The 13,192-nt window shown below is 35.9% G+C and overlaps 2 protein-coding genes across 2 annotated transcripts; both read right to left on the bottom strand.

The window, feature by feature from the left end:
• Positions 1-298: 298 nt before the first annotated feature.
• Positions 299-8,297, bottom strand: LOC110893110 (polyol transporter 5-like). Its single transcript, XM_022140230.2, has 4 exons — positions 8,147-8,297; positions 2,778-3,140; positions 432-1,026; positions 299-323 (listed from the first exon to the last, which is right to left on the bottom strand). The coding sequence occupies exons 1-4, from the start codon at positions 8,295-8,297 to the stop codon at positions 299-301; spliced, it is 1,134 nt and encodes a 377-aa protein (XP_021995922.2).
• Positions 8,298-9,722: 1,425 nt separating this feature from the next.
• LOC110893109 (zinc finger MYM-type protein 1-like) lies at positions 9,723-12,927 on the bottom strand. Its single transcript, XM_022140229.1, has 4 exons — positions 12,780-12,927; positions 12,406-12,584; positions 10,659-10,934; positions 9,723-10,043 (listed from the first exon to the last, which is right to left on the bottom strand). Exons 1-4 carry the CDS (start codon positions 12,925-12,927, stop codon positions 9,723-9,725), a joined length of 924 nt encoding a protein of 307 aa, XP_021995921.1.
• Between the last annotated feature and the right edge of the window lie 265 nt (positions 12,928-13,192).

Genomic DNA, 13,192 nt, shown 5'->3' with positions numbered 1-13,192 from the left:
TAGCTCCCCATAACGTGATTATAAATGCTTTATCTAAACAACTTACGTTTTCAAAAACTAAAACTTGACACCTCGTGGACTCGCCAACATTATGTTGATACCCTACTCATGCTTTGCAGGTACCCAGTGATTCAGGAGTTTGCAGCTTGCGGATGTGTAGTGGTCGTCTAACCCGTGTGTTGGGTTCTAAACAAACTTGAACTAAGAATCTTGTTTTAAACTATTTTGTCTATGCTTCCGCTACTTATCTGAACTATTACTTAAACTTAAAACTTTTGAACTTTGACTATGATATTTGCTAACCTCGCGGTTGGTGAGTAATACTTATGTTATTCATTAAATTGCTCAGTATAATTGGTGGCTGGATCCTGGTCAGTCACGCCTCCAAGTAGTGGTACTCCGCATGTGGATTTTGGGGGTGTGACATTAACGATACGCTCATGCCAGCTATACTAGTTAATAACAATGGTCGACGCCCGATTCTATCGATGAGAAACGTTGCCATGAGAATAAACATTGTTTTCACGAATCCAACACCATTGGTTGCAAGTAGTTGTGGGGTATCCTTGACAATCCCCGCCTTCTCAAAGATTCTCAGGCTATATAACACAACCGCGTCTATTCCACTCCCTTGCTGGAAAAAGTGGAGGCCAATGGTTACCATCAAGATGTGACGAACCGTGGGTGTTGGATGGATGAACAACTCCTTCCATATGCCTTCACCGTGGCTTTGATTTGCCACTTTGACAATTTCATTGTCACAGTCTTTAGGGATGCTACCAGCTTCCTTGATGCCAGTCAGTCGTAGCTTAGATTCTTCTAAGTTATCAGAGGTTTTATCAAGAACTTTTTTGGCATCACCCAGTCGTCCTTGCATGACGAGCCACCTAGGTGACTCGGGCATGCCTAGGACACCCAGTGCTAGGAATATCGAAGGGATGGCTCCAAATCCTAGCATGAACCGCCATCCTAGGTGAGTCGGAAGCTCTGAAAAGGCGTAATTAGACACATACCCGAGCAATATTCCTATAAAAAAATTAATCATTAAATAAAAATGTTTAACAACCATTATCGATCTGAAACATGTCAAATTTCTAAGGGCCGTCTCCGAAAATGTTCGAAAATCTTTAGGCCCTGTGCGAACAGAGAATACGGGCCCTTAAATATTTTTTTGAAGGGTGACTTTCTATGTACAGGACCTAGTGGTCTCCGGGTTCTTGTCAAAGACAATCCCCCGTCAGCCCCGCCTCCGGACGCGATGTTCTATCGGGCCCCGGCCGCCGCGCAAACTGACCTTCGCCCGGAAACCATACTACCCCCACACGAGAACCTCGCTGGGGTAACAGCTGGGTAAAACCGGGTTGCCCTCCGGATCGAACCATGCCTCGGTAAGAAACGATCCATCATTGGGACGTCCCGCACCTTTTGCTACAGCCGAGAGTCGAACCGGCGTCTCCAAGGAGAACACCAGCCCAACTGACCAACTGAGCTAGGGTGATGGGCCCTTAAATATAACTTTCTAAAAAGAATATATATAAAATTATATATATGAAAATGAATTAATGTCATTTGAATCAACACCAATCATTTAATATAACTTGACAAAATTAGGCAATTCATTTCATTTGCATTTAATAAATAGATAAGAAAAACAAAATGAAAAACAAAACTGAGGACGCCGAGAGTAGAACCCGTGTCTTTTTATTATTAAAGTGACAAGGGCCGTCTCCGAGAATCCAACAGCCTTCTAGGGGCCTGTGCAAGTAGAGAAGAATAGGGCCTATTTATAAACTTATAAAAAATAAATAATATGACGATATGTAGGCCCAAAAATAAACCAAAATTAAACATGTTTAAGATCTTAGTGCATTATAATATGCTTTTTAGACAAAAAATTACTAATTTAATATTGTATATATAAAACTTAAAAGTATATTACAAATCTAGTTATATAAAACATCTAAAAGAGAACAATTATGTGTTTAACTAAAAATAGTGGGTGACATTTACTAAAAAAAATTAAAAATAAGTGGCATATAAAAAATAAAAAATAAAAGAAAGCTATTGGGATAACTAAAAACAATGGGTGACATTTACTAAAGGGAATAAAAACAAGAGCCATAAAGAAAAAAACAAAATAAAAGAAAGCTGGTGGGAAATAGAAAAGAGATTAAAACCTAAAGAATAGGTTGATGAAAACCAAAAAAAAAGGTAAAGAACGAGTTTCGAACTTCAGCTTCTTCTGTGAAATAATTGGGGAAAACCACCAGACCATTAATCCATTGATGTTTAAGATTCTGCTAAAAAACATACACAAAATATATATAAAATCAAAATTATGGGCCCCTTAAGAGTGTGGGCCCTGTTCGGTGGCCCACTCTGCACCTGGCCCAAGCCGGCCCTGTAATTCTAATTAAATTCATTTTAGTTTTAGACACTTAATGATTTCTTTAAAAGCTACATCTGAATCAATTAGCATTAAATGTGTTTGTTTCATTAGAAAGGAACCTCTGAATCAATCAGATAGTAAACCTCTTACCTATTTACGTTTCAAAATAATGCTCAATAAAATTTTATCTCTTTGTCCCTTCATTCATAACCCTCACCCAACCACTCACGCACCACCTCCTTGACCCACTGACACCAACTACCCCATATCGTCGTATGCTTACTAGTTCAACACTTACAGGGTTCAGAGTCTCTTACATCAGTCTCTTACTAGCTCAGCACTTAACAACTATATTAAAAAATCTCTAATTATATAAAGAGAAGCTTACCAACATTAATGAAGAAGTCAGGGAAGGATGAGAGAAACCCACGAGCAGACGATGGTGAAATCTCGGTTGTGTACACGGGTGCTATCATAAGGGCGTATCCGACACCGATACCGGCAACAAACCGGCCAACCATGAGAAACGCGTAGTTAGTAGCGAACCCCATCAGGATTGCTCCTAGAAAGAAAATAGCTCCAGCTAAGACGATGGTGTAGCGACGACCAATCCAGTCGGACGTTCTCCCTGCGGCGGCTGACCCAACCAACGAGTACAGGTTCAGTATGCCGACCAGGATCTCGATCTGAGTGTCACTACAATGAAGATCCTTTTGGATATATTTTTGTGCCCCACTCATCACACCAATATCTGCACAAAATTAGTTTACTAGCAATTTGTATAATTATTTTTGAAGAAATAATAGCATTTTCGGAAAAAAAAAACCGTAAGACTGTTGTCGTCGTCAATTAGTGCCTTACAATAACTTATTAAAATAATATAGTATAATTTGTATGTGTCAAACTTTATATTCCTAGCTCTCTTTTAAAACATTATTAATTATTATAAATTACAATTCACACAAAGCTAAACACTGTAGCTAGCCTATTAGGCCATTCGTAGTCATAAAGTCTTTTGTGGGACGTTATACGACATGTGTCGTGCCACGTGACATAGGGGCTTTATGGGGTGTTATATCACTAGAGCCCGTAGTCATAAAGCCCCTACCCATCAATAGCTAATTATTAATTAATTTAGGGCATGTTTGGGTATGTTTTTTGAAACAACTTATTGACTCATTGGCTTTTTGAAAAGTTATAAGCTCTAGATGATGTTTGGCAATGAGCTTGTATGTGAGGGGAAAAATAACTTTTCCAAAAAGTCACTCCATACTATTTTTTTTCTAAAAAACCAATAAGTCAATAATTTGTTTCAAAAAGCTTAGCCAAACATGCCCTTAAAAACACTAACTAATTTTGATTGGTCCAAACTTTGAAAACCAAACCACCGCGCCGTTATAGAGGTCGCGCCCCACCTCAATTTTTCCTTCATACCCCTCCTTGTGGCGGTGTTCTTGGGCGTTTTGGGCGCTATGGGCAGGGCATACCGCCCCAATACAGAAGCACTTATCAATCAAGTTTTTTTCTTTTTATTTTTTTTTAACTTTTTATGAGGTTTTCCTTTTTTAGTTGTGTTTGTTTTGTTTTTTTCTTTCTTTTTACCTTAACTTTCAGCAGAGACATTTCAAAACTTTATAAATCTTATTTTAACCTTCTCAAAATTTACGTGCTTATTTTTTATGTACGTGGTAAAATGTAATATGTTTTCACGCTTATTTTTATGTAAGTTTTCAGTTGGTCTACGTTTTCAATAGGTGGTAAAAATTCAAGCTACTTTACGTTTCGACGCCGCCGCAACATGCGGTACCGTTATTTACTTAAAACACCATTTTCTTGTAAGTTTATTTTTAAGTACCTTTTGGTATAAATCAAAAAGTTGGTTTACGTTAATTTTTCCTGGTAACGAGTCTGGTTAAATATTATAAGTTTACATCACTACTAGAAAATACACATTTCTTGACGCACATTGTGTGTCATGAAACGGTAATTATGACACGCAAAAGCGTGTCGTTGATTGAGGAGTCATAAAATTAACATGACGTGCATTTGTGTGTCATGTTTTTATGACACACATTTAATGACACGCATTCATGACACTCATTTTATGACATATTTTAATGACACACATTCATGATGCTCATTTTGTGACACTTTTTAATGACATATGTTCATGACAAGCACTTATGACACATACGTATGACATTCATTTACGCGTGTCATGCTTTTAATTATTTAAATTTATTTTATAAAATTACTAATTTGTCCCGGATACATGTATAATAACAAAAACAATAAATCTTTTTCATAAAACAAATACACACATATATATACCAAAACAATCCATTACATAATCATTTGTCAAGTATACTACAAATATTTTAACGTTAACAAAAAAAAGAAATTTTTGTCAATACGTCATCAACACCTAAAATACGATTTGTCACTTAAAAATAGAGGTAACTATATAAGTTGACCAATCCTCGCGAATGCCATACATATCCGCAGCGGAGTATTCCTCTACTCCTTTCCCAACCTGAGACAACAATGAAATAAAATAAATTTTAAAAGTCAGAATTTAATCCTAATATATGAATTTAAGCATTTATTTGGATATATAAATACATATTTCTCTAATATATACAGACTAAAATATGTCTAAACTTACATTATCTTTGTCAAGTATTTCAACTACTTCGTAAGCTATCTCCTTTTATGAACTTAATCACATAGTAGCCGCATTCAGTACCTCCTGGCTGATATGAACACTATACAATTAAAAATATCAAGAAATTAAATTCCACGTCTAAACTTGGAACAACAGAACTTAAAATTGTAGATGAATTGCTTATAACAAGGTTCTTTATCCCACTAAAAGAAAACAAATTGAAAACCCCGACAACAAGAGTTTTTATTTCACCATCATAACTTTAATAGCAAATGATTAAGAGAAAGTAATAAAAATAAAAACTTAGCTGATGAAACATTGGAGGCAGAAGAAACATTGACAATACTCGAGACCTAAAACATATAAATGAAAACAAATGTTAATACATAGATAGTAATCGTAAAAGAACAAATAGTAGCTCAAAACAGATACTTTGATACAGTAATATACAAAATGATTACAATTAAGAATGTGCTAGAAGTAGTAGGTCCATCCCCATGGTTTACAAGCCCAACTGATAGTCCTTATATATCTGTAATAGCACAACGGGTTGACTCGAACCCGACCCGTTAACCTAAATGGGTTCACGGGTTCAACCTGAAACTGACCCGAACCCATCTAGACTAAACCTAAAACCGCAAAGTTCGTGTTCGCTTCGTGTCGTGTCCGAAATTCACACCCCTATCCATAGCTTGTTTATAGCATACCGGCATGACAGTGTAAGTAAACTATATGTCCATGTCAGAACACACGGATGGTTTAAAATCCTATTTGAACACAACTAAAAAAAGAAATTTTTCGATAAAGTGGATCCGGTGAACTCATCATTTGTAGACATAAAAATTAATAAAAAACATAACCTAAAACTCTAGTCAGAAGAAGAATATGTATCAGGCATAATTTTTTTGGCCATGTAGCCACCACAATGTGTTTGGCCAACAGGTCAAGTTGGTGTAATCTTGAAGCAGTAAACACTTCTCGATGGTAAAAAAGATAACTAATTCAGTAGCTTTTAGTAAACCACTTGGTTTTAGCAATGAACTGGCATCAACAAAAACATTGATAAGTGGTTAGTACCTTATTCATTAATTTGTAGACCAGCATTCTTCTGGAGAATTTGATTGACCACCTTTCACTTCGAGCAAATTTCTCATCTAATTTGAAAAAGTTTGATCCACCCTCGGTATTTGTTGTAGTTGTAGAAGTGAATTTGCCTTTGGATCTTGCTCTTGCAACTGCCTTGCTTTTGTCTCGACCTGGTGGGTGTTGCAATTCTTGTGGTTCCTCAAACTCAAGCTCGTCGTTGATGTCGTTTAGGTCTAAATATAAACGAGCATTTGATCCCCCAACGAACAAGTGCAACTTAGGGGTGCTTGATGTAGGCATGGAACGCTTTGATGATCGGCCAGGTTAGACTGGTTGCACAAAAAACCACTTTGGAGAATTTTTAAGCACATCCTAAGCTTTTACCATGGTAAATAGGAAACCATATGCTATTCTAAATTCATCATGGGTGGCCGTCATGACGTCCGTGTTCGAATGAACCACTTCCTCTTTATCGAGTGTTTGTATGGCGGTTCACAGTGTTGTTGAAGTTGCTGCATTTCATTCTCATTGACGTGCATTTGCTCGAGAACGAATTGTTTTTACGGTACAGTTCACGGTTCATATCGGCAAAAAAATATTCACGAATCCGCTTCATAAACATCGGTACCTCCTATTTTAACAATTAAATATTTTTAAAACAACAATTTTTAATAAAATTAACTTATTAAAAATAGAAAATTTTAAACATTTTCAACTTGGGTACTAAGATTCTCTCAGTTTCTTCATTTCCAGACGGGACATTGCCTTCTTCGAATCTAACCATATCACCTACGGCTCCACAATCTTGGTCGGTGATTTGTTTGAAGAGGTTGGGGTAGGGGTAAGTGGTAGTTTGACCACGGTGGAGGGTAGATTTAGTGGTGGTGGTCATCGTTCAGGTATGTGTGTGTGGTGGTGATTTTAGCAGCAGCGAGGGGATGAGTGGGTTGCCAGATGTGGGTTTCGGTGGTGGTGGTGGGAGATGTTGGTTTTAGGTGGGTATGGAGAAAAAGAGGGCAGAGAGAGTGGGGGCGGGGGAGTGAATCTGGTGACTTGTATTTGTTTATATTTTAATTTTAATAAAAGGACATTATGGTCATTTTACATAAAACTAGCAGAATAATTGAGTGGGGTTTGTGGGGTAGACTGTAATTATTACAATAAAATTACTGCTTTTGTTTTGACAATTTTTAAATTGCTTATTTTTATTTAAGTAAATTTTGTTCGAAAATGAGTCGAGTCAAATATATAACGGTATAAATTCGAGGTATTTTAAGTTTTGACACCGCCTCCGCATCATGCGATGGGGTTAAAATATTTATTAACAAAGTGCATTACATTTTGTTTATTAAATAAATATGATATTTTACAAGTTTAAAAGAAACATATAAAATTGACGTTCAAGATCTTTTTTAATAGATAGACGCCAGACACCAGTAGGGTGGTCTTGGGTTAAAGTCCACAAACGGCATATATTAAAACAATTTGGCCGTTAAAAAAATACAGCAGACATAAATCGTTGCATGTCCTAACTTTTGTTTCATGCTAAAAAAAAACCACTTTTCGTGTGGGTCCTTTATTTTACGAATACTTTCCACAACAAACTGAAAACAAAAGCTCTACTTTTAAAGTTGTATACGTAGCACAAGTACGTCGTTAGGTTGTATTGTATAACTAAACAGTCTATGTTTAAAATGTTCCAATCTTTTCTTTAGAACGGCTAGTTCACAAACTCACTAATCTTTACTTATAAATCTACAATGTTTATCAACTATGAAACTAGAGCCCTCAAGCTCATGGGAACAGACTATTCCATCATACTTTGATACCACTAGAATACCTTTCGTGTATTATTTGTATAAAATCATAGTAACTAAATCCCATTTGTAAATTGCTTTTATCATTTAGGTTTATTGATCTTCAGTTATGTTGATTGGTGTTTTTACAAGATATGTTATGATTTGAAAACAAGAAAATATATAAGAGAAAATGGGGAAGTAGGTTACCATAACCAAGCAAGACAGAAGTCATGGAAGCCAACATGGCACAAGCGAAAACGTACTTGTTCCTCTTTGGTGGTTTAGATGGATTGCAGTCAGCGACGAGTTCTTTGGACTTAGCAGAAACACCATCTTCTTCCAATTTCCGATCAGCCATGATAGCGGCGGGAGGGAGAGGAGAAAGTTTTTTAGTTACAAGGCATGAAATTACATATTACATAACCTTAGTTATATGTTTCTTATTGAGTTATGCTCATTAAAGATAGATGTTGAGTGGTATATAGAGTGATAACTGCCCTCAGTTATATCGGTCAACCCACTTAAGTCAGTGAATCTTCTTCATCTTGGCCGGCAGAGCTAGCTAAATGTTTTTCTTTGTTTTTAAGATACTTCAAATGAATTTATTTACTTGATTAAAATGGGTACATCATCCGGCCTACTCTTATAGAATACACAAAGGGTCCATCAAAAGAAATAACGCTAAAGTGTTTATTATAAGGGTTTTTGATGTAGCGTGTGATACGATAACGAAGGATTGATCACGTTGATTCTGTGAATACCCGTGATAATCTTCCCCAAACCCTCAAATTCAACCCAAAAGACAAAAAATTCGAAGTGGTAAAATGATTATAGCCAAAACTGATAACTGACTGTTCGAATTACATGAGAAGGATATAAATAAGGACGGGAATTCGAAATGGGCCACAAAAAGACTATGGGCCAAACACAAGCCCAAAAACAAAATGCATAAAACACGGAAAAAACATAAAAGTGTCCATAACTCCCACTAGAATGCGTTTTTTGGACCGAAACTAGACAAGGCCCCTATGGCTTATTGCCACGACGTGCTCCTCGTTTCAAGCTTCGATTTGACAGGTCGAACGACTAAAACAGAAACCCGTAGCCAAAGTTATGCTCGTTTTCGTAAATCATCCTTGGTAGCTCGATTATGGGCCTCCAGAAATGTCATGACTTGATCTTCTACACTTGGGCCTGCATCAATTTTTTAAACGAAAGTTTATGATGACAAATCTTTTTTTATCGTGTTTTTTTAACTCAAACATCATTATCTTCTACAAATACATCTAATTTGGCAAAATATAATGTAACATTTTTATAATATACAATAAAGAAGAATGTATGTACTTATAATAAAATTAACAGGAAGACACATTTTAATTGATCTTTGGTTCAAGACTTCACGTCAGTTTTTATTGAAGAGGAAATATTATATCAATCTGGGTGGTATTGTATTGTTCAGTTTTGTTTTCTCGGAATTCTTTTTGTCACTCAATGTATTTGTACTTGTTGATAAATTGTATATTTGTTTTAAATAGGTTTACCATTAAAAAGATATATTAAGCAGTGGCGGAACTAGAACATTAACTCAGGGGTATTCCAATTTTTTTTTACCGTACAATCATACAATATTAAAAAAACAACAATACATAAATAAAGTAAAACAAATACCTAATAGATTTGTCCTCTTCTTTTTTTTTCATAGCTTGAAATCGTTCCATCACATCGTTGTCTTTTACTTCACGTAAAAAATCATTTTCGACCGCACAAACCATAGCATTGTTCAAGAATTCCGGGCGATTCGATTGTGTAAATCCGTCTTCACAAGCTTCAATTTCGAAAAACATCTTTCAACTGTTGCGGTTGCAACTGGTAAAAGCAAAGCTAGCTTAACTATTCGATAAACTGTAGGACAAGAACTGTGTGTTCCCATTTCAACCATAACACGCGCTAGATCACTTATTCCATTCAAGTCTTCAAAGTTATCATCGTCGCTTATTGTGTGACGAAATGACTCAATATCACCCAAAAGACTCCCTATTTCTTGTGTAGTAAAATCATCCGGGTACATCTTAGCAAAGGCCAATATCTTCGATGGGTCAAACTTAGAAAAACCGTTAGAAGGATTTAAACCTAACATATTTTTTTTATCAAACTAGTTGTTACCTCACTAAATCGATTTCCTAATTCTTGAATTTGCATGTCCAAAACCTCATTAAAAATGTCTACTTCGAAATGATGTCGATTTGTAATGACATTCTTTCGGTTTCTTGGATTACCATAACTTTCCGTCATGTCCAACATTGTAATGTCATATTTTTTACAAAAGGAAGTCACTTTTTCCAACATCGGTTCAAACCCATTTTGTCTTAAAGCATTTAATGCTCGTTTTGTACCATTTATCAAGTTGGCCGCTTCTAATAAATCTTTACCTTTTGTTGAAGGTGTTTTGAAAGAGCATTTGTGTAACTTAATATATCTCCCATCAAATGCATATAAAAAACAAACTTGAGTTTTTTAAAATAGGATAGAATACCTTTTACATTTGTCCGTTATTAACTGCAATCTCCATCTTCTTTAACATATTGAAGTACGGTAACAACTTCCGGAAACAATCTAAGCAAACTTATTATGGTTCTATGATGTGAACCCCATCGTGTATCACCGACTCGTGCTAGGGAAACCTCTTGGTTTAATCCTTTACCCGTTTTAATTTCACCTTCAAGTATCTTTTTTTCCACTCTAGCCTTTTTTCCTCCCTTAACATATCTTCTCGTTTGCAAGAAGCTGAAACTGTAGTGACAACCATGGAAAGGAATTCATAGAAAGTTTTGACACTGGCATGTTTTTTTGCAACAACGACAATAACCAACTGAAGTTGATGAGCAAAACAATGGATGTAATGTGCTGACGGGTTATCTTTCAAAATCAACGCTTTTAACCCATTAAATTCTCCCCGCATGTTGCTTGCACCATCATAACTTTGGCCTCTCACCTAAAACAAAAATAAATTATAACATAAGAAAACTATGATTATTATAGGAAAAATTACAAGTTTTGTCCTTTATCTTTATAGTACTTTACAGGCGGTGTCCTTTTTTTCAAATGTTGACAGGCGATGTTCTTTACAAGGAATTTTGTTGCACGTTTTGTCCTTTAACCCTAACCTAGTTAGATTTTTTGTTAAATCTGGTTACCCAAGGGTATTTTAGTCTTTTTACCTTTTATTTAATATTATTTAAAAAAATAAAAAAAATTATTATTATTATTATTATTATTATTATTATTATAAACTCTCTATCTCTCTCACTTTACACACATTCTCACTCTCTCTCTACCACTCTCTCACATGTTCAGATCCCACCACCGCCTTTCACCACCATTAACCTATCTACCATCGCCACCACCATCAACCTACCACCACCCGCCACCCACCTGCCATCAAACAACCACCACCATTAACCCACCTGCCATTAACCCGCAACCACCCAGCACCCACCTGCCATCAACCTACCACCATTCACCACCAGAAACACCCACCACCACCTGTTAGACACCACCCGAATCCCCATCGCCATTCAAAAACTTCCCCACCACCAACAACCCCTATCGCCAGTCAAAAACTGACCACCGGCGGAACAACTCACCGGACCTCATTTTCACGGCGGCAGAACCTCTAAATTGCTCTGATTTTCGCCGGAATCGTCATCTGGGTCACGCCGATTCTCAGATCGGTTCGATTCACCGTCTAAATCGCCCCAATTTCAGATCTATTTTCGGTGCTTCTGTAAGTGCGAATAGTTTAACTCCTGTAACTGTTGTTAAATCGTCATCTATAGGTCACGGCATGTTCACTGTAATGCCCAATTTCTTGTTGTTACTGTAATGTTAAAGTAGTTAGTATGTTCTGTACATATTTACAAATTGATTTTGATTTTGAGATCGACATGTTATATTGGATATAAGATTTTGATTTGATTTGTTTGTATACTTTCAACTTGAATCAATTCCCTGCAGATTTTTAAGTACAAATTAATTTATAGTAGTTTAAATATGATTTGTTCATATTTTCAAGTTAATATGTGGTTAGATTTGTTTTGTTCGAGATTATTTTTGGAGTAAATTACAAATTTTGTGGTGGCTAGTGCTGGCCACGGTGGTAGGAGGGTGGCAGGAGGGTTGCTGGTGGTGATGGTAGATTAAGTTATTTACATATTTAGTCTTTTAAGGTGAAATGACAAAAATACCTTCACATGCAAGTCACATGATCAGATTTAACAAGAAAATTTAACCAGGTTAGTGCTAAAGGACAAGACGTGCAACAAAATTCATTGTAAAGGACACCGTCTGTCAACATTTGAAAAAAAGGACACCGCCTGTAAAGTACTATAAAGATAAAGGACAAAACTTGTACTTTTTCCATTATTATAATAATGTAAACTTGTAAAGAAACTATGTAAAGAAACAGTGTTTATGCTCAATTGGTTGCTTGCTAATAAATCATCAATGGCTTGTTTAAGAGTTGTAGAAGCCGTGTCTTTGACATGAATAATTCTGATAAAACTCTCTCTAACAGCCCAAAGTTTATCAACAAATCTAACAACTACAGCCATTTGCTCCTTCAAAGAAACATCACTAGATTCATCTACCAACAACCCAAACACATCATCTTTAATTTATGCACAAATAGTTTTTGTTACTTCCTTTGAAAAGCATTCAATAATCTCCTTTTGTATCTTAGGCGGTGTCAATTTATTGTTCTTTTTTGCGTTCCCTAATGTGTACTTTCTAATTTCCGGGTGGCTAGTACTAATCAAGTTTAACACCGAAAGAAACATACCTTGAGAATTAGATTCTTCCGACTCATCATGGCCACGAAAGGGTAAAGAGTTTTCTAAACAGAATCTAGCACTCATAACAGAACCAAGTAATCGATAATAATTTGCAATCATTTTTTCTTTAGTCAACTTCTTCATATTCTCATCCATATGTTTCTTTTGATTCATGAGATTGTGACATTTTTGTGCCGTCTTTGAATGATGACTATCAACATTCCAACATGTTCCTTTAATGACCCCTTTTTACTCCAATCACAAAAGCCTTTAGAACTACAAGACCACGTATCTCTTCCACCTTGATTACCAACATCTTCTTTAAACAAGTAACAATATAGACAATATACTTTGTCTGCTTTGATGCTATACTCTAACCAACTACAATTATTAAACCAACTAACAACAAAACGTCTTTTTT

Source organism: Helianthus annuus, chromosome 12 (genome assembly GCF_002127325.2).
Source record: "Helianthus annuus cultivar XRQ/B chromosome 12, HanXRQr2.0-SUNRISE, whole genome shotgun sequence".
Classification (NCBI taxonomy): domain Eukaryota; kingdom Viridiplantae; phylum Streptophyta; class Magnoliopsida; order Asterales; family Asteraceae; genus Helianthus; species Helianthus annuus.
This window is presented reverse-complemented; position numbering and strand designations above follow the sequence as displayed.